The sequence below is a fragment of the Clarias gariepinus genome, chromosome 2 (assembly GCF_024256425.1).
Source record: "Clarias gariepinus isolate MV-2021 ecotype Netherlands chromosome 2, CGAR_prim_01v2, whole genome shotgun sequence".
In the NCBI taxonomy this organism is placed as follows: domain Eukaryota; kingdom Metazoa; phylum Chordata; class Actinopteri; order Siluriformes; family Clariidae; genus Clarias; species Clarias gariepinus.
The window spans coordinates 36,549,891-36,576,294 of NC_071101.1; the positions used below are offsets into that span (position 1 = coordinate 36,549,891).

General features: G+C 36.4%; 1 protein-coding gene across 1 annotated transcript; it reads left to right on the forward strand.

Annotated features, from left to right (window-relative positions):
- Positions 1-948: 948 nt before the first annotated feature.
- tshr (thyroid stimulating hormone receptor) lies at positions 949-21,306 on the forward strand. Its single transcript, XM_053514783.1, has 10 exons — positions 949-1,319; positions 4,097-4,168; positions 8,784-8,858; positions 9,622-9,696; positions 11,250-11,324; positions 11,445-11,522; positions 14,872-14,940; positions 15,313-15,390; positions 18,260-18,448; positions 19,492-21,306. The coding sequence occupies exons 1-10, from the start codon at positions 1,153-1,155 to the stop codon at positions 20,945-20,947; spliced, it is 2,334 nt and encodes a 777-aa protein (XP_053370758.1). The 5' UTR covers positions 949-1,152; the 3' UTR covers positions 20,948-21,306.
- The last annotated feature ends 5,098 nt before the right edge of the window (positions 21,307-26,404 follow it).

Genomic DNA, 26,404 nt, shown 5'->3' on the forward strand with positions numbered 1-26,404 from the left:
GTGACAGGCTGCAAAGTGCCTAAATATTTAAAAGAAAGGGTCGAATTTCCACAAAAGTAAAATTTAAACAAAAGTTGAAGAAAAATATTATTAATAGTATCTTTATTTTAAACTTATTGGATACAATCAAGTACATGTGGCCAAAATCATCTTTGGATTTATGCTGTGCAGAGAACCAGCCAGGAGGCTCACAGAATGCAGATAATAACAAGTTATTTATTGTGTACAAACAGATTATATATTTATTTTTTGGAAGAATTTATTAATTTATCTTGCTGGAAGAAATTATTTATCTTGTACAAAAAAATTGTGAACACACAGCTCAAAGACGTTCAAGCTTCAAACACACTCTGAAAATCAACAAAATACTGTATGTAAATGCAAATTCCCCCTGAAGTTTTTATGCAAAAACCTCACACACCTTTAATCTTGCAGATATTAATGTGTGGGAAAAAACAAACATATGAGAAACTTTAAAAAAAGAAAAAAAAAAAGAGGAGAAAGTAAACGTTAGAGACTTTTAAATAGATTCAAAAAGTAACAGGCCCAGGAGCAGGGGACACTGGGACAAATTTTCCAGCTCTGGTTTTTAACTCGATTCAGCTCAAAAGAATCTACTCAGAAAATTGAATTAAAAGTCCCATCACTACGCAAAAGAAATGTTCTTAAAGTTATTCTTTCAGACCCAGTCTTCCTCCAGCAGTAATTTATTAAACATTAAAAAAAAAAATTGGATAGAAAATTTTTAGAAGGACTCAATACTGACCAATACTGAATAATATCTTCTGTTTTTTTCCCCAGTTAGAGTGATTACACCCTTCCCTTGGAGTCAAATTCCTATTAGCTCGTCATCCGACCTTTTCCTTAATTTCACAGCTTTGTTAATTCCCCTGCTGTTCTGACTAGTGTTTATTTCTTGTGACATTGTTTGACTTACCCCCCATCCTCGAACCTCCAACCCCTCTTCCCACCTCTGAGGGAAAGCACAGCTGGGTGAGCAAGACTGCTGGAGCTGACTTAAACAACTTTTTTTCTTCATTTAATGCACCATTTCATGGTTCCAGCTCCTTGTGTGAGCTCTGATAGCGAAGAAATTCTTATAGGAGTCTGGCAAGGATCATACTTACTGACTGTGAAAGCCAACAGACTAAAATGCGGCTGTTTGCACTTGTGTTAATAACCGTCTTCTCACATCAAACCTGCTCTGAGGATTTTAATAGCTGCCCTAAAGGATGTGAATGCACAGAATGGAAGGGGTATTATGTTTCGTGTACAGATATTGGTACCATGCCTAGGTTTCCTGGAAACACAGAGACACTGTGAGTACACTGCTTAACAAAATTGAACTCTTTTATTTCACCTAGGGACATGCTGGACATCACACAATTGTTTAATCATGTATTTATATATCATACAATATACATTTGTAATTCCTACAAAAAAATTTGGTTTTTGCTTTAAAATAAAAAAGCTGACTTTTAAATTATAGTCAGTTATATGTCTATTCTTATAATAAATGTTTATATTGATAATTTTCCATATTTTTATACAAAATATGGTAGATACTGATTTAATACTATTTTATTACTGCAGCAATAAAAACTACATTCAGAGATAAATTGAAAGTGGCGAAAAGAGTAAAACATAAACTATATGTTTATGTACAATGTACACTGGGCAACCGCCTATTTATTAGTGTAGTGGCTTTTGTTTTTTCATCTTCTCCAAAATGTCCAATATGGCTTCAGTCGAACAATAATATTTTATTTCTAACAGGAAAAGTTAATAAATACATTATCATATATGTTTTTAAAAAAAGTAAAACTTATAAATTATAGATTTATTGCACATAAAGTAAAATATTTCAAGCCTTTTTAAAAAAATTATTAAGGCTTACATGTAAAAGGAATCACAAAAAAATTATCTCAAAATATTTGAACGTTTCTATCAATCCAAAAAGGATTTGTAATATATAAATTTTCAACTTCTGGAATGTCTGCTAATTTATGCACTAAATAGTTGGTTGAACTTTAGCTGTGAGTAATTTTTTTTTGGTGTTCAGGTGTTGGTTGGCCAATATAGCCAATATCAAGGACAACTGTATCTAATCATTTGGATTCATACACATTTTTTATATTTCATACAGATTTCCATAATTTTCTTTGGATTTTGTAAAGCTGAGTTTTTGTGACAACGATCATTGTTAAAAGCGCTATACGAATAATATTTAATTGAATAAAAGTCAATAGTATCATGGTCAGCAAACCAGTTTTTGTCACTGTGGTCAGGTGTTAAGTTCTAGGAAATCGACATCAGTGCTTGGTGGCTCTTGGTGCAACCTCACTCCACTCCATGTAAAATGCATTGACTGTGTTTAACATTTATTACAGCTGCTGTTATTCCTGTTTCTTTTTCACCTTTTCCTACCACAATTTTCCCTTCCAGATAATTTTGCATGCATATACAGTACTTTAATACTCTACTCTACAAACAGCCAGCCATTTTAAGATTGAGAGATACATGGTATTGGAAGTGTATTTTACTCAAACTTGAAATTGATATTATAATGTTTTGTGATACTGGAATTAGGATTTTCATTGTATGGAAGTCATAATTACCAAAAATAAATAAAAAATGCTTGAAATATTTCACATTATTTGTAATGAATCTGTACAATATATGATAAATTTGCATTTTACATTAAATTGATTGATTTAATTGTCTACACTATATATTTTTAAATATACTGCATTTGTTTGATATCATTATGATATTGTTACAGTGCCGAATCCATAAATTTTGGAACAAGGAATTTTTTTTTTGGCATTTGGATAAATTTAATTTGAAATGACATGGTCAAAATAGGAGCAAAGTCACGACCTTCAGTTTAAACTCAAGGGGTTTGCCAAATGTGTGCCACATTTACCCATGTGTGGGTCACGTTTTTATTGATGACTTGTCTAAAGAAGCAGGATGTATTTTGAAATGTAAAGGGCTATAATCTGCTTGGAATTAGTTTAATCATCATACTGCAGATGGACAATCACCCAAAACATTCAGTGAAACCTACTCAAGGCAAAGAAATGAAAGATTCTTCACTGGCCAAGTCAGACACCCGCTCTAACTCAAGGCAAGACTGAAAAGAAAAAGAACCCACAGACAGACAGCAGCTAAAGACAGGTGAGGTAAATGCCTGGGAAAACACCTCAGGGGAGGAAACTCAGCATTTCTGGGTTCTAGACTTCAGGCACACTTGACTGAGAAGGATTTTCACTATTTATTAGTCCTTCCCCCAAAATGGGGTTGTGTGTATGAATAATTCCTTTTGGCCACGTTTTTGTCAAACCACTTTAATTAAACCTGAAAGTCATTTGATGTAATGTCCAGAATGCCAAGTGCAAAATAAAATCCTCAACCAAGGATTGAAAACCAGCTAGGAAAAGGGACCCAGTAAAATTTGTATATTGTAGCTCAGATTGGCTAACGTTTTCTCCACCTATAAGCAAGCAATATCTCATGTTTAATAAAGATTCTAATATTGTTGTTATGAAATTTTCTCATAATGTAAACTATTGTTTGTATTTCACATCTTTAAAAGTGTGATGTCCGGTAAATGATTATTAATGTTTATGAAGAAGATGGCCGCCAGCTGATAATCAGGTATAAACAAGATGACAGAACTTAATCTACTTAATCAGCTGTAACACATAATGTGTAAGATTGATTTGCACATGTCAGTAAAGGATAAGTTCCAATAACTGTTTTTCATAAGCCATAATTCTATAAAACCCTGAAAAACTCTAACAACCAGCTACATTACCACAACAGTTACAGTACTGATCAATTCCCGATTCCTAAAATATTCCAATTTGAAATGCCCTAAACCCTCTGGTATGGGTGGACATTGGTGGATGTGGTTAAATATACAAGATTATTATTATTGAATTTATAAAATTATTTGAACTGTTTTCTCATATCTGATGGATCTGAGAATTTAATCACAATTCTTAAACAAGGTTAAATTAAACTTGTTGCTTTAAAAAAAAATTATACTCTATTTCTAATTGATTATCATTCATTTATTTTTTCCTTACAGACATCTTTATGAAACAAGGCTGAGCTCTGTTCCTCAAGATGCATTTGTCAACATGGTGAACATCTCATTAATGTGGGTGAAGTAATCCGGTCATATGACTAATACAATGCCATATACAGTATAATCACATCTACATTAATCTGCATGATTTGTTACATGATTTATCATGCATGTCAGGCCAAATTTTAGATTTTCTTTTTTAGATCACAATGATTTGTAAGTAAACTTGAGAGCTGTTAAAAGCTTTGCCAAAGTTCAATTTAGCTTATATGATAAACTTAACCAGAGGTGGAAGGTAACTACTGTAAGTATGTTTACTTTTTTTTTTACTATTACTGTATGCAAATACTGTACATATTACATGGATCTGTACTTTACATATTTTTATGAGATGATAATTTTAAGATGATAATTATTTAAGTTTGTATGGAATGTGAATGTATATCAAAATGGTCAGATAGTCCATGGTGAGCAAGCCGAGGGTGACAGTGGCAAGGAAAAAGATGGTAATAGGAAGAAACCTTGAGAGGGACCGGACTCAACGAGAACCCATCCTCATTTGGGTGAAACAGAAAGCAGGAATTTCAGCATGCAGTCCAGCTATAACAGTTGATGTTAATTGATGTTAATATGGAGTCCAGGTAGTTATTGGAGACTCAGGTAGACTTTGTAGGAAATTCCAGTCCTGAACTATCGAACTGTCAAGTCCTCAGAGAAACAGCTGTTAACATCAGTCGAAACCGTCCTCTAGGTAGAGTGAAACCGTTACCCAGACACCATCCCAAAGAGATCCATGTGATGAGATCTCCAACCAGAAGTGGGGCACCAGGATGGGTCTGACAGGTTCGGAGGGCAGAGGGAGTTTGGGTCACTGGCAGCTTAGGAACGACATGTGTAGCTTGACAGAGAGAGGGAAGAAGAGAGGGGGAGAGAGAACAGGAGATGGGAGAGCATATACAGTGCACCTGAAAAGTATTCTCAGGCCTATATGGTAGAGTGGCCAGACAGAAGCCACTCCTTAGTAAAAGGCACATGGCAGCCCGTCTGGAGTTTGCCAAAAGGCAGGTGAAGGACTCTCAGACCATGAGAAACAAAATTCTCAGGTCTGATGAGACTCTCTGGCCACTCTACCATATAGGCCTGATTGTTGAATTGCTGCTGAGATGGTTGTCCTTCTGGAACGTTCTCTTCTTTCCACAAAGAACCTCTGGAGCTCTGACAGAGTGACCATCGGGTTCTTGGTCACCTCCCTGACTAAGGCTCTTCTTCCCTGATCACTCAGATTAGATGGCCGGCCAGCTCTAGGAAGAGTCCTGGTGGTTTCGAATTTCTTCCACTTACAGATGATGGAGGCTATTGTGCTCATTGGAACCTTTAAAGCAGCAGAAATTTTTCTGTAACCTTCCCCAGATTTGTGCCTCGAGACAATCCTGTCTAAAGACAATTCCTTTGACTTCATGCTTGGTTTGTGCTCTGACATGAACTAACGGTGGGACCTTATATAGACAGGTGTGTGCCTTTCCAAATCATGTCCAATCAACTGAATTCACCACAAGTAGGCTCCAATTAAGCTGCAGAAACATCTCAAGAATGATCAGGGGAAACAGGATGTGAGAAAATGAATTTTATTTATTTTAGAATAAGGCTGTGACATAACAAAATGTGAAAAAAGTGATGCGCTGTGAATACTTTCCGGATGCACTGTATGTACTTTGTGCTTTGTACTTCACTATATTTTTGCATTGTGTTGCATTATATAACCACAGTGGTGTGTAGCATTTGAGGTGCTAATCTGCTGACTGTTATATAGTATAGCAGAGGATCTCTAACAAATCACCTTTTTTCCCCCCATTAACTGTGGTAGCGAACCCAAAGTTTGGATTTTTAAGAAAAAAAGTTAGAAATTTAAATAAGAAAAAAGAAAGTTTGTCTTGTGTTATTATTTAGTTTCATTTGTGTAAAACAATGGTCATTGTCACAAAAGCAGTGTTACATAATTTAATTTATTTCATAAATTAGAACAATGTAAGGAAAAAGTATCAACTATAATTACAGGTTTGTGACTGATGATCACTGGTAACCCAGTAGTGCCACTTGTAGTTGGAGAGAGAGAGAAAGAGAGAGAGTGGAAACAAGGTACAGTGGGGGAAATAAGTATTTGATCCCCTACAGATTTTCTAAGATGTTCACTTACAAAGAAATAAAGGGTATATAATTTTTATCATAGGTTTCTGCCTCTCACAGACTGGTTATGGGCTCTTATGGTACACATATTAATTTAAGAAGATGCTCCTAACAACAATGTGGTAGGTGTATAAAAGCTGTTCACAAGATCTCTATCTTCCATTTAAACCTCACCACCATCAGCATGACCAAAGAGCTGTCAAAGCAAGTCAGAAACAAGATTTTAGACCTGCACAAGGCTGGAATGGGCTACAAGACCATCAGCTAGAAGCTTGGTGAGAAGGAGACAACTGCTGGAGCGATTATTTACAAATGGAAGAGATACAAAGTAACCATTAATGGGCCTATATCTAAGATTTCACCTCATGGAGTAAGAATAATCATGAGAAAAATGAGGGACCAGCCCAGGAGCTTGTGAATGATCTCAAGGCAGTTGGGAGCACAGTCACCAAACAAACCATTGGTAACACAATATGCCTGCATGGATTGACATCCTTCAGTGCAGCAAGGCTTCCCCTTCTCAAGAAGACACATGTACAGACCCGTCTGAGGTTTTCCAATGAACAGAGAAAGATTGGGATAAGCTGCTGTGGTCAGATGAAACCAAAATTAAGCTTTTGTCATCAACTCGACTTGCTGTTTTTCGGAGAAAGAAAAATGCTAACTATGACACTAAGAACACCACAGTCCCTACAGTCAAGCATGGAGGTGATAACATTTGCTTTTTGCTGCACTGAGGGGTCAATGGATGAGGCCATGTGTTGTAAAATTTTCTATGAGAACCTCCTGAAGATGGGTTGTGGATGGGTCTTCCAGCAATGACCCCAAGCTGCCAAGGCAACTAAGAAGTGGCTCAAGAATGAGCACATTAAGGTCATGGAGTGGTCTAGCCAGTCTTCAGACCTTAATCCGATAGACAATTCACAGAGAGAGCTGTAACTTCGAGTTGCCAAGCAACAGGCAAGAAACCGTAAACATTTAGAGAAAATCTGAAAAGAATAGTTTATCAAAATGCATCCCAAGATGTGTGCAAATCTAGTAAACAACTACAAGAAACGTCTTCCCACTGTGCTTTTCAGCAAGGGTTTCTCCACCAAGTATTAAGTCATGTTTTGCTTGGGGATCAAATACTTATTTCCCTCATTGAAATGCAATGTAATTCATAGCATTTGTATCATGCTTTTTTTTTTTGGTTGATATTCTGTCTCAAAGGTTTTCCATAAACTTATGATAAAAATTACAGACCCTTCATTTCTTTGTAAATGGGCAAACCTAAAATACTTATTTCTCCCACTGTATGCTAACTGTTGCATAATGTATAAGGTAAATGTATATTTTGTACCTAATGCAAGCAGAGACTCCAGAAGGATTAACTATGACAGCATAAATAAAAGGGAGATTCAGAACATGAGGGCCCCCTGAAAAGTGCAGCAACCTATCACTTCTCCATCAACAAACCTGAGTAATCAATTAGAGTGAGGGAAGACTGCATTTACTGTAAACATACTTGTTCATCTAATACTCTACATTCATGAGACCAAATCTGCCTTTCCCTAAGGCAAATCTATTTACAAAAGGCTTGATAATAAATAAATACATTTTCTACCTAAAGTTAAACACTGAGGCTGTATTCTAATCCTGAACATTAATTTGAAGTCTATTTTATAGCTTTGTGGAAATATACGTACATACAGAGTACCAACAAGTCGAAGTAGGCATGGAGGATCAAAAAACACTAGCATGAGATAATTTATGTCAATATGGTGTGGTATTTTAAAATCAATGCAAATATTTACTGGGAGCCAGTGCAGTGTGGATAAGATAAGAGTGGTATGATGTGGCTCTATTAAGTACTCTACCTGCTGTTTATGCACATACTGTAGTACTGTAGAGCATCCAGACAATAGGGCATTATAGTAGACTAACCTAGAGATAACAAAAGCACATCCTTTCAGAGAAGGTGTGCTGAGTTTTTACCCACTTACCCCACTGTGGGGGCTTTAAAGCCAGACATGGGGCATTGCCATCTAAGGCACCCAGACTTTCCCCTACAGAAATAATGTTTCCCTTGTAATCACTTACAGTAGATTCTATAAAATCTGAACTGCTACCTTCGTGCTAGTATAATGCGAACTATATGCTATACTATAATGCTACTGTATGGATTATAATGACTGAGAACATTTTGATGTTGTATGCAACTTAAGAGAGTATAACCCTTTTCTTCTCTGTGTTAATAATTTACTTTTCCTTTTTTATAATAATAGCACATACAGATGATGTGTGGGTGCAATCTCTCAAATTTCTCTTTGGGATGAATTACACTAATTGTAATGTTAATAGTCCTGTATAATAATAGTTAGATGCCTGTCCATATACATTTGACCATACCATCTAGGTCACAACAAAGATAATAATAGAAGTGTGAATATTATTAAAAGGAGAATTTCATGAGAATTTCTTGAATTAAAAGTTTGACCATTGACTCTTTTTGTTGTTTCAGTTATCTCTCAGTTGATGTCACATTAAGACGTTTAGAGAAGCATTCATTTTACGCCCTAAAGAAGATTACACATATGTAAGTTTAAGATGGCTTTTAAAAAAAGTTTCTGATGTAGTAAAAGGTGAAAGTAGACTGGTGACAGGATCATGGGCACAGAAACCTTGCCAGCTTGTCTGATCTGACAGAAGCCCAAGAAAGTTCCCCAAGAATTCCCTAATTCATGATTTAAACATTGTATAAAATATCAAAATTTCTTTTTATAAGGAATTTCTTAAATATTTCATTACTTAGACCTGGTCTTTTTTCTTGTCCCTAACAATTATGTTTTTCCAAATGTTGATTACTTAATAAATGTGGTATTATATTAAGCCACCTGGTGAACTAATGTTATTACAAAATCTAAGAATTACAATATAGAGTCAGCCAAAAAAAAGCATACACACTTCAGAAAAAAGAAAAATACTATGATGTATATTATATTACCATAATATTAATAATAATATCATATTATTATCATAAAATTGTCATATATATGAATGTATAATGTATGGTGTAGTATATGAAAAAAACTGAAAAAAAAATGCATTGGCGCAGTGGTAAAGTGCTCGCCCTATCATTCAGAGACTGCTGGTTCGATTCCGGGTGATACTGTAACCTCTCTTAGCCGGAGGTCTAGAGAGAGCTGATTGGCTGAACTCTCTTGTTATGTCACAGAACTCTTGTAATCAATGCTTTTCTAATGCTATAAAAATGTAAATATGTTTCTTGCTTTTGCATAAGTTAAAATTTTTAACATCCCAATGAAAATTATACATTGTTTTCGCTTGTTCCCTCACAGTGAAATAAGAAACACCAGAAGTCTAACAACCATTGATCCTGAAGCCTTTAAGGATCTACCAAAGTTAAAATACTTGTGAGATAAGTATCATTTCATAGTTATTACTAAATGTACAATCACCCCATGGTTAGAGTATTCCATGTCATTTGAGTTTTATTTGTATAGTACTTTTAAGAACGCGTATTGTCACAAAGCAGCTTCACACAAATCCTAATGTTAACAAGCCAGAGGTAAAAGTTTTCTGCAAAGTGCTATTTGGCTGAAATCTAAGACCTTGGTCACTTCTTAAAGAATGCTACAGTAGAACAACAAAGTTAACAAAGCTTTACACTAGTGTTTATGAATCACAATTTTTACAATTAGAGCCTGCTTTATGATGCTTGAAAATCTATGCAATTTTTAGGGGATTTCAATTGAGATATTATTTTTGTTAAAAGTTATCCACAAATTAATGATTTTGAATCATTGATTTCATTTTGGCTCCTTGACCCTCAATACAGGATAAAGTGGTATAGAAAATAAGTAAGTGAGTAAGAGTGAGTAATTTAATTTTGGATTTGGCATGGTTTAAAACATTGAGTTTTAGACAGGTGTGATGTGTTTTTCCAATCCTTCACAGAAATTCCAAATATTAAATTAAAAGCTAAATATTTTTTAGTACATTTTCTTTGTGTGTAAGAAGCATAGCCTTCAGGCCTCTGAGAAAAGGATCCTGGAAATGTTTCAGAGAAGGCCTTTGGCAATGGCATTTCCTATCAAATAAAGCACTGCACTGCACATGCACACAATAAGGTATCCAGATGTGTGAATTCATAAACAGTGGATTAGTATATTTAAAGGACTGTTTTTAACTGTACTGTATACTGTGATTTGTGTGCTTTCTATTTGCAAGCATGGAAATTATCTATATTCTTAGGGTATAGCTGTATGTGTGGCGGCTCAGTGGCTTAGTAGTCAGCACTGTCGCCTTGCACCTGCAAGGCCCTGGGGTCCATTCCCACGTCAGGTCTGTGTGCATGGAGTTTGCATGTTCCCTTGCCTTGGTGAGGGTTATCCGGCTTTGTCTCAAAGATGTAGATTAGGTTAATTGATGTTCCCAAATTGCCTGTAGTGTGTTAATGTTGACCGAAAGTCCTACCACGGTCGTACATTTTCTTATGCATATTGGTGATTGTTACACTTGTTAGTCTGTTACAGATCTTGACATCTTGAAATATTAAGATGATCTGGAAGTTTGTTTACAGTGCATCTAAAAAGTATTCACACGCTATGTACGTGTGATTTTTATTATTATTATTTTGTTTTTACAAATACACTTGCAAACATTTCAAACAACCTTTTTTCAAATTGTCATTATTGGGTATTGTTTGTAGAATTTAGAGAAAAATTATGAATTTAATCTATGTTTAAATAAGGCTGTAACATAGCAAGATGTGGAAAAAGTGAAGCGCTGTGAATACTGTAGTTTCCGGATGCACTGTATAATAACAGGGTTAATTATGTACAATATTGCTCTGTTCTAATGTTTGAATTACACTTAAAGAAACAGTTCTTAAATGATTCAGAGAAGGATAAATTAGTAACCCACCTGATTCTAATTTAGATCATTTGTTTTGGCTTTGTTGCAGAGGTTTGTTCAATACAGGTCTCACCATTTTTCCTGCACTGACAAGGATCCACTCTGAGGAGTTATCTTTTATGCTGTGAGCAAGCTTCCACAAATAGTAAAGGAATGTTTACAAAAGCTTTTAATGTTTAATTATAACAACAGTCCTTCTGTAGATAATTATATTTAATTGTAATGTCTTTTTTCTGTTATAAAGAGAAATTACTGATAACATTTACATCTCTGAAATTCCTGCAAATGCGTTCCAAGGTATTACTAAAGATATGCTAACAGTGTAAGTAAAACACATACATTTGCCATTTCTAGTTATGCATCTAGTCATATACTTTATTGTATTAAAAATAAAAATCATCTTATTGTAGTGGGTCTTAGTATTAGCCAAATACAATCTCAAATGAACAACAATGTAGATTTTTCACTGTGCCATTATTTAATTACCAAATATGAAGCCAAAGTAAAATAAATAAAGAAAAAAAATACTAGAGGCAATACTAAATACCCTGCATGATGCAATAGCTTGTAGATCCACCTGTAGCAGCAATAACTTTTTTTAGTCTTTCACATTGTTCTTAAAGAATTTTGACCCTTTTTTCTTTAATACATTGCTGCATATTAGCAGATGTGGAAAGTAACACATTACTGTACTTTTACTTGTGTAATGTACTACTGTAGTTGAGTAGGTTTTTTGTGTACTTCTACTTTTTCGCCCTATCATCCGGAGATTGCTTGTTCAGTTCCCGGTTGATGCTGTAACCTCTCAGGTCTAGAGAGAGCTGATTGGCTGATCTCTCTCAGAGGGGAGGGATGAGAGGTACTTCATGCTCCCACATTAATCACGGCTCTACAGCCAATCAGGGGCATCTGTGAGCTCACACGAGCGGAAGGAGCGAAAGTATTGAATAAAATCACCTTCAAAAATATTCGTGCGTAACAAAAAAAGATTTGTGCGTAATTCTGTCTTTTGTCTGAGTTGGATTCCAAAATCTACAGCCACGACAGCTTACAGATACGAGATTTTGTGCGTTACACACATAATTGTTGTTACAATACAACAAAACGTTGTAAAAAATTGTAGCAAACACACAAAATCTTGTATCTGTAAGCTGTCGTGGCCATAGATTTTGGAATCCAACTCAGACAAAAGACAGAATTACGCACAAATCTTTTTGACAGTGAGTTTATTCCATACGAATAGCGCTGTCCTCCGAGTGTGTTGCGCCGCCCCCAACTTGCTCGCTGTAAGCGAGCAGTTCAAAAAGATGCAGTCGGCTGGCGTCACGTGGTTCGAGGGAAACACATGGTAGTCTTCGGCCCTCCCGACTGAGTGGTAGTAATAGCCATAATGTGGGAGCCCCCTAGTGACGGGAAGGAATTGGACATGACTTAATTAGGGAGAAAATCGGGAAAAAAACATTCTGTAATTTTACTTTTACTTAAGTATGTTTTGTTTAAAGTATTGTACTTCGCTACATTTGAAATCATATTCGCTACTGAGTAAAAAAAAAAATAATAATAATCCAGGAAGAAAAAAAATTGCACCCTGGAAACCACTGCACTGATTGATTGATGGGCGGGGAGAACAAACACGCTAAATTCACAAGAACGATAGGGATGGACAAAACAGATGCTAGTGATGCAGACTAAGCTGAAAGCGAAATGCCATTAAATTCTTATGAAGCAACCCCTGGTCACTGTAACTGCCACTACTATGTTGTATCGCACATTATGTATGTATGTTGCCACTTTAAAAGTTGCCCCCAGTGCGCTGCAGAGGTGTGTGCATGAGAAGAAGAGAATGGAGTAGGAGCTCAGGTGTGCTGCTTACCCCCGAAACGCTCTATCCTTTTACCCCTTTATCGGCCTCTTTCAGCGTCACGAAATTATAATACAAAACATAAAGTAAAAGTAAAAGACTATTATAACAATAATAATGGTAACTTTACTTGTACTTCAGTAAAATTTCACTGAAGTAACATTACTTGTATTTAAGTACAAAATTGTATTACTCTTTTCACCTCTCCATATTAGTCAGGTTTTTAGAGCCTCTCTTATGCATAGCTTTCTTTAGATCCTGCCACACCATTTTAATTGGGTTGAGGTCTGCACTTTTATTAGGCCATTCCAAAACCTTGATACTTTTATTTTATTGTCATTTTGGTGTATGGTGCTGATTTGTGATTTGGATAACTGTTCTGTTGCATGACCCAGTTTCAAGCTGTCTGACAGATGGCCTCACATTTGCCTCTAGAATACTCTAGTATACATGGTATTCATTGTTTAGTCAATTACTGCAAGGGACTCAGGTTCTGTGACTGCAAAACATGCCCAAATCACCTCCACCACCATGCTTGACTTGACAGTATGAGTTTCACCAAATATGAACCTTAGTCATGCTTCTACATGTTCTTTTTAGACAGAAAAGACTTTGTCTTGGCAACCTTTTCAAATAAACTGTACTTTTTCTGTCTTTTACTGTAAATGTGCTGTCATGGATTTTAACATGACTTGTAAGGTCTGAGAGGTAGCTATTGGGTCTTGTTGTGTTTCTCTGAGAATAGCACAGACTGAACATGGGGTGAAATTGTAAATCATTCTGTTGATCAATAAACAGACCAGGAATCAATGACAAGCAAGAAAGAAATTTTCTCCTAATGACAGTCCTCTCTTTCAACACTGATGCTACTGTAGATCCTTAGGGTCTGGTGCCCTCTAGCAGTGACTGGCGTGACTCCACTTAGCCACTCTGTCATCTCAATAAATATTGGCACTGTGAAAAAAGTATTATGTTGTTGTTTGCCTTAGATTAAATTCACCACACACACACACACACACACACACACACACACACACACACACACACACACACACACACACACACACACACAAACAATATTATTTAATATAAGCAATTTAGTAAAGATATATAGAAAAGATGATTTAGTGTAGGCATTGTACACTATGTATAGTACCAGTCAAAATTTTGGACAGAATTTTCTCCATTTTAAGAACAATAGGATTTTTTTCTAAATTATGAAATAACATAATGAATTAGGTGATTAAGTAATAACAAAGACAAACGGTCAATTGTTATTTTATGACACAAAGTGCATTTGCAAAACCCATCAAGTACCATGATAAAACTGGCTCTCATTAAGACCATCACAAGAAAGAAAGACCAAAAACTTGCATTCAGCAAGTTACTAGCCTCAAAAATCATTAATTAACAAACAGTGCCTCAGATAAGAGCCGTTATGGCTTCAGCAGGAATTTGAGGGTGCATCCCACATCTACATAAAATATACTGTATATACACTGTGTATTTTTTACTATACAACTATAGCTATACTACAGTATATCATTTATACTGCATATTTACAGTTATACCACAATCCATTTATAGTATGTATACCAAATCATCTATACTATATATCTATACTAAATTGTTTATGTAAAATAATATTTCCTGAACTGTCTATATTAAATAATGTACTACATTTCTCTACTAAATAATCTATACTAAACATCTATAATAAAACATCTATACTAAATTACTTATGCTACAAGTATATCCACTGCAATTACAAATAAATCTTTTATGCCTCATGTTGCTTTTTGTTCAACAGAATGCTATACAGTAATGGCTTTGCTAAAATCCAACACCACGCCTTCAATGGGACAAGCCTAGATGCTGTGTAAGGCTTCTTGTTTAAATCTTGAGAGCAAATATGAAAATAACTTACTAAAGTTTTAGCTTTTTCAAGTTGCATGTACAAGTTGAAGTTAAATTTAAATCTATTATTAAATTGCTATTATACATAATTTATTTCAATAACTAAAAGAATTGTCTTATCACTAATTAAAGGTACGATTTGTGGGTACAATTCAAGTTGCACATGCCTATTATGCATAATTGATCACAAATGAATGTTCACCTTTATATTACATTCAAATATCTTACATATTGAGTGTGTCAATTCAATATTGAGTATTAATTCTGATTTCATCAGATGTTAAAAAAAAGTCTTTAAACCTTATTTTAATAATTATAATCTTATTCCCTGTAGATATCTTCACCGAAACGGACGACTTACCTATCTGAGTGAAGACATGTTTACAGAAACCATTAGTGGTCCTGTGCTGCTGTAGGTTTGTCTATTTTTGTATACTGTTTATTCTGTAGCTACAGTATAAAATATTTTGTGCACAGATATTTATGTGCACTCTTTTTCTTTGAGGTGTTCATTTATTTTGTATTATATTATTAAAAATTAATTAATTAATTAACAACAACAACAATAATAATAATAATAACAACAACAACATCATCCCTTAAGGGGACCAAAAAGAAGTTAACACATAAATTTGTCAGAGAAAGCTGAAGTTTTTGTAAATCTCTGTTATAAATCATTCTGTTGCTCAATAAACAACTCAGGAATCAATGACAAGCAAGAAAGAAAATTTCTCCTAATGTCCACTCTTTCAACACAGATGCTTGATCCTTAGGGTCTGGTTCCCTCTAGCAGTGACTGGCGTGACTCCACTTAGCCACTCTGTCATTTTAACTGTTGTTATTGTGTTGCTAGAAGAACCTGGAGTGGGTTTTGCCACCTCCTCACTTCAAAATCTTTCCCCTGGAGTCCTTCAAGGTGATCAGTCACTTTGGCTGCAGATCGTGTTGTTGAGTTTGCGCTGCTGTTGAAAAGCCTCCTTTACTTAGTTACACATCTGGAAATAAGCAGAGGACAGCTTTGCAATATAACAGAACATTTCTTCCTCACAGATGCTTGTGGTTACCATTTGTTAGGGTTTTGGCACTATCCCTGTATTTAGGTGTCTGTCCAACAGGATTTTCAAATGGAAAGTTTCATTTTGTTCTAATTTTGTTCTTATTTTGGTTCTAGACCATGTGTCAACTTTGAATACTAATAAAAATAATAAGAAATCATGCAAACCACTCTCCTCCTGAGAATGGTGCAAAATAAAAGTTATAGGCACAAGTTATGCTTTCACTTTTCTTTCTTTTAGTTAGTGCAGCTGTCTTTTGCACATCTCTTGAAGCTGCAACTGCCTTCTCCACTGCTGCTACTGCATGTAAACAAATAATCTAGGTGCTGCAGGATTTAGTTTAGCTAAGAAGTAAGCTCCAGGTTTATAAAGGCATTACAGAATTAGAGTCTTGAGAATTGCATAGTTATGGTTAAATGTCCTGAAATAGGAACATTTAGTTTGCTTCGACTCTACCTGGATGTAAAGTTTAACTCATCTTTGTACCATATAAAGTAGAGCTTTGATCAGCTTTGACTGTATTGTGAATATATACAGCTTTGATCACATTTTTGTCAGTTAGTGCAAGCCTGCTTTATTATAAGCAAGTCTTGTTGCACTAACTGACAAAGATGTGCTATTGTCTATTACAATACCAGCTTACAATAAAGAATTAAATGTTGGAGTTATTTAACAAATGGCCTCAGGTTTACCAGGTTTATTTAGGTTTACACTGTTAATAAATCTAACTAGATAAATGTTAAAAAAATAATATTGTATTGTTGGCCTAATGTCTCACAGGACTAGAAAAAAAAATCACTTTAACAAACTGCGAGACAATTTAGCTTTTTGAGTGGATGAATCATTGGCCTAAGTCAACCCTAAAGAAATATAATTAATTGAGCCCACAACCAATACTACTGTACTTGAGCTGACTTAAAAATGTTAAAATACAAGTCTAATCAACTTAAGATTTTGAACTGGGTACACAATGTGTCAACTTAACAGCAATGTGAAATAATTTGTTTGGCCAGCAAATTTCTTAACTTAAAAACTTAAAAAAACTTTTAAAAAAAGCTGTGCAAATTGTTATTAAACATTTTTACGTTGAGGTGGCCTGTTATTATTTTTTTTTACAGTGTACGGTGTAAAATCTGACTTTGGGGTGAATATTTGTGATTCCCTTAATTAAACCTACTTCATGCTTGCTTGATCATTTTTTTTTTTTTTACAGTGAATTAACTTTGATCACCATCAAAATGCTTTACATACAAATAACCAAATTTTTTGTCTTATAATGATGTAATGCACAATTTCTTCACCCAGTACCATATAATTTAACAGCTTTTCATAAGCATTTGTTTCTTGGGCTGTACTTTGCAGTTGGGTCTGAAGTGCATTTCCAATCTCTCATGCTCGTACAATGTGCTACCCCAGGGACTCAAATCTTTCCACTTATCTCCTTTTCCCTTAGATAATGACTCCTAATGATGAAGTGAATCTGATTATTTTGATTCATTACACATTCATATTTCATACAAACTTCCATAATTTCTTTTGATTGTGTAAAGCTGCTTTGCGACAATGATGATTGTTAAAAGCACAATAATATTTAAATAATAAAATTGAATCTTTATAATATAATAATAATGATAATTTTTGACTCACCCTGTGTCTACTCAACTACTGTATATATTCACAATACAGTCAAAAGTTTGGACACACTTTTGGACACTAATTTCATGGTCTTTACCTAGTTTTATTTTTTTCTATGCTAAATATGCAACAATCTCCTTTCAACAGTTTATTAATATTGAGATGTGTCTGCTATAATGCTCTGTAAAGCCTTTATATAGGCTCTAATCTGAGGTGCTGTTATTTTTTTGAGGCTAGTAAATCTACATGAACTCCTCTAAAGCAGAGCTAAGTTTTTTTTTCCTTTTCTTGGGATGATCTTCATTAGTGTCTGTCTCATCGTGGTGCTTGATTTGTTTTGCAAATGCACTTGACAATACTGTTCATGCAAGAGCTGTTCAAAATCAGCTGCCTTTCGCTACTTAAATAACAACCGACTGTTGTTGTCACCTATTTACCTAATATCATAAGTGTTATTTCACAGTTTCAAAAAATCCAGTATTGTTCTAGAAAGTAGAAAATAAATCCAAACCTGTGTCCAAACTTTTGGCTGATGTGTTCAAAATTTTTGTGTGAAATATTTCTCTCTCCCTCTCGCTTCTGTTTCGGCAGTGATCTTTCAGACTCCAGAGTTACATCGCTTCCATCGAGGGGACTGGAGACACTCCGGGAACTCAGTGCTCGAAATGTTTGGTCTCTTAAAAAGCTCCCACCAGTTGAAACTTTCAGACATCTGATTAGTGCTGATATGACTTATCCTAGTCACTGCTGTGCCTTCAAGAACCTTAAGAAAAAGAAACGGTTGGTAGAAAAAAGATTACAAACTTTGAATGAAACAGGTCATGGTTTTGAATTAAACTAATCACTGAGAGGTGTAGTGGTTAGCACGGTCGCCTTGCAACTTCCCTGCCAGGCTCGATTCCCGCCTCTGTGTGCATGGAGTTTGCATGTTCTCCCCGTACTTGGTGGGTTTCCTCCAGATATTCCAGTTCCCTCCAAAGTACCGTCCAAAGATATGTTGGTTAGGCTAATTGGTGTACCAAATTGCCTCTGGTGTGTGAGTGTGTGTATGTGTGTGTGTGTGCCCTGCGATGAATTGGCACCCTGTCCAGGGTGTACCCTGCCTCGTGCCCTAAATCTCCTGGGATAGGCTCCAGGTCCCCGCGACCCTGAATACAGGATAAAGCAGAATAGAAGATGAGTGAGTGAGTAATCACTGAGATCTATGAAGTCATATTGGCCTTTACAATCTCCTAAAAGTCTGTCATGGAAATATACTAAAATACTTCGAAACAGTCTCCCTGAAACAGGCCATTTCAACGTTTACATAAATGAACTACTTATGAGCCATACCCCCAGAGAACAATTACACTTTTATTGTACTAAAAAGGGATTTTTAAAGGGATCCAGCCTCCCTGTGACTCTAAATACAGGATAAGGCGGTATAGACAATGAGTGAGTGAACCCATAGATCAATTACTTGAACAAAAGCTAATTGGAGTAAGAAGTTTGCACACCAGGAGCCCATTTAATGAACTGACTAAACTTTTAGAGCTGCTTTGATTGATAAAAGGCACAGATAGGATGACAATCAGCCAGTGCTGCTGCATGATTTAAGATCAAATCACAGATCATTTTAATGTTGTATGGAAGTTTAAGGAACAAGGGCCATTATTTGCACGAGGTGGTAAAGTTTAATTCAATTTCATCAACTTGAGGAACAAAGAAAAACTATCCCAAATAACTTTAATAAGGTGTTATTCATGAGTATTAAAATTTAAAGAATCTTTTCATCAATTATTGCTAACACAAGCTTTCTTCTTCTTTTTTAAAATCTATAATAGGTACTTGGATTACATCATTTGTAACTTGACTGCGAAGCATGGCCGAGACATTAAAAGATTAGCCACTGTTACAGTTCCAGCTCTCATGGATGGAATAGACAAAGGCATTGACATGAGTGACTCCCTACTGAGAAAAACCTATGACCACCATGACTTCCTAAGTAACCTACATTATCCTGACCTTCTTGGTGAGCATTCTTACCATGATATGGGATTTGGGGACGCACTAAAGAATCCTCAGGTATCCACCAGCCAGGACATTGATAGTCATTATGATTATGTTATATGTGAGGATGGAGAAACCGTGACATGCACCCCAGCTCCTGATGACTTCAACCCTTGCGAGGACATCATGGGTTTCAGCTTCCTCAGGGTATCTGTTTGGTTTGTCAGTTTGTTGGCTGTATTTGGAAATTCAGTGGTACTCTTTGTGCTGCTGACCAGTCATTACAAACTCTCAGTTTCCCGCTTCCTTATGTGTCACCTCGCCTTTGCTGACTTGTGCTTGGGCATCTATCTGCTTTTCATTGCCTCGGTAGATCTTTACACACAGTCAGAATACTATAATCATGCGATAGACTGGCAGACAGGACCATGGTGTACTGTTGCTGGAGTTATCTCAATCTTTGCAAGTGAGTTGTCAGTTTACACTTTGACCACTATCACTCTGGAGCGCTGGCATGCCATCAATTTTGCAATGCAATTAGATCGTAAGCTGCATCTGTCCCATGCATCTGCTGTCATGCTAGTGGGTTGGATCTTAAGCCTCTTGCTTGCCCTTATGCCTGTGTTGGGGGTGAGCAGTTACCAAAAGGTCAGCATATGTTTGCCCATGAGCACTGAGAATTTGTTGGACCAGGTGTACATTTTATTTATGTTAGTCATCAACATTGTAGCCTTTGTTGTCATCTGTGCATGCTATGTTAAGATCTATTATGCAGTACACAATCCCACTTACACCTCAGCCAGCAAAGACAGCAGTATTGCTAAGCGAATGGCTGTGCTAATTTTCACTGACTTTCTCTGTATTGCACCAATCTCCTTCTATGCCATATCAGCAGCACTAGATCATCCACTCATATCAATTTCAAACTCCAAGATCCTGCTGGTGCTCTTCTACCCTCTGAACTCATGCGCTAACCCTTTTCTTTATGCTGTATTTACCAAGGCATTTCAGGGTGATGTATTTATCTTGCTTAGCAAGATTGGCCTGTGTGAGAAGAAGGCCCAACTGTACCGAGGCCAAACCATCTCCACAAAAGCAAGCAGCAGAGACACTAACAGTCATGGAATAAACACAGAAATCCTAAAACGATGGAATGTTCAGGCCACTGCTACCTGTAACCAATCCGGTATCAAAAAAGACACTAACACATCAAGAGGCAGGAAATGTAAACCTACTGGCCATAAATTCAAGCAAATCAAAGCGATGAACTCATGTGGTGTATTTTGTTAAGCACTAGATGTTAGATACAATAAATCTGTTAAAATGTTAAAGGTAGTTTACAAATGTAGTGAAAGTTGCATTAGGGTGAAAAAGTTTAAACACTTTCTTGTGTTTCCTGTGTTGATGAACAGGTTTTCCAATTTTATTGCCCTGGTTTGTTAAGCTCATGATCCCAGTCAGGCGCTGGCTTGCATTGTTTATTGAATTATCTGATTGTATGTTTGTTTAATTGTCTGATTGTGTAAACTAGTCTGAATATGTGTAAAACTGAATGAAATTCAATTCAATTCAGTTTAATTTATAGAGCACTTTTAACAATGGTCATAGTTGCAAAGCAGCTTTACAGAATAAAAAAGAAATAAAAATTAGTTTGAAAAGTGTGAGAAAATATTTATAAATCATAATTATTAGATTGTCCCTGATGATCAAGCCATGAGTGTTTTATGGTCAAATTAAAAGTCTAAACTTCTGTCCCTTTAGTCCATTAGTTATGACAAAATTGTGCCTGACATTGGGACATAGCAGAAGGGTCAAGGGTCAAGGGTCAAAAATGAAAAGAGTGAGGGGATTTGCTTTTGAGGGCAGTCACATTGGGACTTGGCCCAGAGCTGTTGGCAATGAAATGTGTGCAGGAGAAGGTGAGACAAGATGCTGCATGGTGTTTTGCTCAGGCAGTATGAGTAAGCAGTGCAGTGGAGCTGGACAGGAGCTGCAGTTAGCCATCAGACCTCAACCCTTAAAAACGCAACCAAGAGGTTACTAAAATAAAGAGAATCTCCAGAGATCAAGTCAGAAAAGGGCAGATGACACAGCACATGGGCAGCAATTATGGATTTTGATGAATTCTAAAGTAACGCTCCACCAAGCTGTTCCATCCCAAGAGGGAGGTCACTCAAGACTCCATTGGCGGATAGCTCTGATAGCTGTATGTTAGTCTTGCCCTGTGTCCAGAGAGCTGTACCCTGTTTCCTGATAGCTCTGATACCTCTGAAAATGCCGTTCAGTTTTCTAAGAGATCTGTCCTGCCTTTATGTTTTACTTCTGGTATCAGCTGGCAACCAGGAAGTTGTGCTTGATGCTCCACCTGGATTTGAAGATCTTTTCCCCCACACTGAACAGTTTTACTGATGGAGAATTGATGCCACCACATGACTTCAGGAAAGCCATTTTGCCTGCTCCATGCAATACGATGTCTGAATCATATCGCTCTGGCTGAAGCATGTGCAGTCCTGCCTGAGGTATACAGTACTCTGCAGTATCAGAGCTAGACCATGCACCATCCCAGCCAAGCCTGGCAATAGCCTCTGCCACAGAGGATAGTCTGCTGGTCCCACTGGCTAGCTTTGAGAACGGTGTGCTTCCACCACTGCCCAGCTTAAGGGACACATTGCTGCTGCAACCGCCTGGTTTTAGGGATCTTGCAGTCGAATCACAATCTGAGTTTCGATGTATCTTAAAACAATGTTTCTGTCAAAAGTTCCATCCTTTTACCCAACTTCGAACTTTTTACCCAACTTACGACCAGTTCGAGCTCTATGCTCATGCTCAATTCCAGCGTCATACCCAGCTTCATGCTTGTGCTCAGTTCAAGCCCCGTGCACATGCCCTGCTAAAGTTTTGTACCCACACCAGGTCCTATGATCTGGCAGTTGAATGGCATAAAGACCAAGGGTTAACAATTCTTTGTATAATCCAGAAATCTGTATATTTTTGGGATAAATGCATTCTACATAGTTTTAGGATATTTTTTGGAGAACTAAACATACATTAAGGTAAGGCAGAAATATGCTATTTTCATAATACACCTTTTTCTTTGTTTGCAGTAAGGAATACAATGGAGTTAAATATGATTAGCTGGGGAAATATTTCTTACAGTATTCAGGAATAAATGCTCTATGTCACACAACCCATTTGATCATAGATGTAGCAGTGTAAATATGCACAAAACATTACTTTTAGTTCTGATATGTTCTCATGGTCAGGTACCCATTCTGACCCATGTCCACCACAAAATGCCTACAGTGGGCAATGTTCAGTAGTGACACTTTGGGCATTTTCTGCTGGGAAACTTTGGTACATACCATTCTTTTTGATGTTACTTTGGCACATACAGCCTACCTGCTGTAAACAATGCTGTTGACCAAGTACAGCCCTTCATGGAAACGTTATTCCCTGATGGCAGTGATAAAAACATTGTTAAAACATCGTTAAGGAATGGTCTGAGAAACATGGCAAAGAAATAAGTAAAAGAAATGGGATTAGTTGACAGTGCCTGTGTTGGGGATGTCTGGTTTATATCTCTGCATGAACACAGGTTATGGATACCAGAAATAACCTTCAAGTGTGTGTTACTTACTAAATAGTTTTGGTAAAAAAATAAAAAAAATAAAAAGTATATAGGATGGAGTCACAGACCTCATCATAACATGCTCATGCAGGTCATGTTCACCTCCTTTGTGTTTCCTTTTTAACCTTTTAAATGATTGAAGTTTTGAAGAATTGAATAGACACTTTTAAATATTAAACAGACATATTTCTGGCCTGATATAAATTTTTCTGCCCCTTATAAAGCTGTCCATCAAGTGTTAATCAAATGCTTAACAGGTTTTTGAACAGCAAAAGACATTTTCCTAAAGGCCAAGGTCAATCAGGTATATTAATTATGTAAACTACAGAATAAGAGATTTTAAGATTTCTACCTATTTGTGGGTGGGACAGTCCACCGTCAAATTGACCAACAGTCCAGCCTTGGGGTGGAGCTAGACTCCGCACAGTGTGTATATGGTCTAATAATTTAAAAAAAATTTTTTTTAAAGATCCTAAAGATAAAATGATGAGTGTAATTGGTGCTACAAATAACTTTATTGGAATATCACTTTGAAAGCATGAAAACATTTTTCCATACATAAAAAAACACAAAGCAATGAAAAATCAACGTAAAAACAAAAATAAACACTCACTCAGTCACTGTCTATACCGCTTTATCCTGTAATCAGGGTCAAAATGGGTCCACCCTGGACAGGGTACCAATCAACTGCATCAAGAATAAACTGTTCAAGGCAAAAATGTTAAACAAAAGAACATAAAAGTAATACAAAAAACAGAAAACCTAGCCAAGAGACTAAAAACAATTAACAGATAATAAAACATGAATAACACAGGAAAATAGTTAAGGCAGAGTACATTATATATATTTTTTATTATAATATTAATTACTATAATAACATCTATGGTGTTATGGGTCAAATTTGACCCATATATATTTCTTTCCAAAAAGTATTTTTTAAAAGTAACTTTAATATAAATGGAAAGCTAAACAAGTAAATTTTAAAATGTGGATTAGCAAGGTCAAACAAAGAACGAACAATCAAGCACATCAAATCAACAGAAATGAGGCAGTTCCAAAAAACGCCTTTGTGTGCAAGTACTTGCATGTGCATTTAGATGCATGTGTAGCAAAAAGTGACAATTTAATGTGTTCTTTGCCAATATATTTTTTGCAGTAGAAGCAGAGTACGTTTGTCTTTCTGTCTTTATTGCTAGGACAGACCTGACACCTCTTTCTTTTAGTATCAGGTGGCCTCGGTGGGGTTTTGCTAGGTGAATGTGGGTCCACAACACAAATGCATTGTATGCAGACACATCTACAGTAGAATGTTATAAAACACAACCATTGGCCATCTCCTGGTCATTCTCTGGCAAGTGTAGGTGGCAGTCAGCTTGTTTAGGTTGTCCACTCCATCTTTGTTTTCATTTTAGTCTAAGATAATTATGGGCTTTTTGTCACCTGCTGATGATACAGCTGCATCTTTGTGAAAAGTTGACATAGGTATCACACTCCAGTGTTTTTTGGACAATATGAAACAACCGTAGTGGTGTCTGTAAGAGCAAACTTTAAAGAAAGTGGAGCTCTGTCCTTCACCTGCAAAATTTCGGCAGGCAGCTCGGGTTTTCTTTTTTTTTTTCTGTGCCCACCATGGTAAGTTTTCACCTGAGAAGTTCTTGTCCAAGGTCATAGCTGGTAAAGTAATTGTCACATGTGATATTGTGACCCCGCAGTCCAGTAGTCATATCGAGGACTACACATTTTCCTTTTTTTTCTCAGGAAAGCCACTTGCATTTTGCTTGTGTAAATCTGCAGATTCCATGCATAGCTGTTTTTTGCATCACCGGCTGCCCAAATTTTTAGGCTGTATTTCCCTGGCTTACTAGGCATGTACTGCCGGAAAGGGCATTTTCCATGGAAAGGGACAAAACATTAATCTACTGTTACCTCTGGCTCTGGGTTGAACATTCAATTCAATTAAATTTTTATTTGTATAGCGCTTTTAGCAATTGTCATTGCCGCAAAGCAGCTTTACACAATCAAAAGAATTATTTAAGTTTGTATGAAATGTGAATGTGTATGATTCAGAATAGTCAGTTTGTCCCTGGTGAGCAAGCCGAGGGCGACAGTGGCAAGGAAAAACTCCCTCATTGGAAGGAGCCTCATTTTTCTCCTGATGGGAGAAAGCTTGTCAGATTTTTCTTTAGTTTCTTTGTTGTCAAATCTAAGGACTTTTGATATCATTCAAAATGACTGAAGTGACATTGTTGCCCGGAAAATATTTCTGCCTGTCGAGGCATCCCAGACTATCAGTGGCCTCATTGCTGGATTCGTAAACACCAGCAAGAAGAAGAACACCAATATCAGCATCCAGGTATTCCTCATCAATGTCATTCCACATGTCGCCATAAACCTTTTATCCTTTAAGGTCTGTCATAGCAAACATGACTTTTTTTAGTGACAATGGCATAAACAGATCAAAACATGTCTTGGTGTCACTTACTCTCATCACAGCAAACCTTTGTGATTCCAGGGGTCATTTTGATGACATTTGCAGCAGCTGCCCTGCCATGTATGTCAGGAGGTACTGAGCTCCAACAGATGTTACCACTTTTGGATTCAAATGTTTCTGCAGGAGTGAGTGCAGCTTCAGCATCGGTGAGCTCCTCATCAGACTCATCAAATGTGCCTGTGCCTTCTGGTAGATACTCTACAATGTCTTCCTCCTCGGAAACCTGCTCATCTGGATCACTCTGCTGTTCTGTGTCCTCTGCCTCATTTGCAGAAAAGATATGATCCAGAGCTTGGCTTACTGTAAATCTTCTTCTCATTTTTGACTGCTGCAAACAGGAGATGTGACTCTGAAAGTCACCAACGCTAAACTAAATTTGTCTTATGCAAACTTTACATGTCTGAACATGTCTGTCTTTGTTTGTTTGTTTTGTTTGCTCTGGTAAGAAGACACACAGGCAAAGAGCAAAGCTCTTTTATAACTGGATCAAAACTGACCCTATCAAAACAAAGGTAATAATTTTCACCAGAGCATTTTATAATTTAGTACAATTGTTTTTTGTTTTATTTTAATTAAATACAGATTCCTGACAAAGTCAAAAAGCCTTGATGCATAAAATAAAATTAGG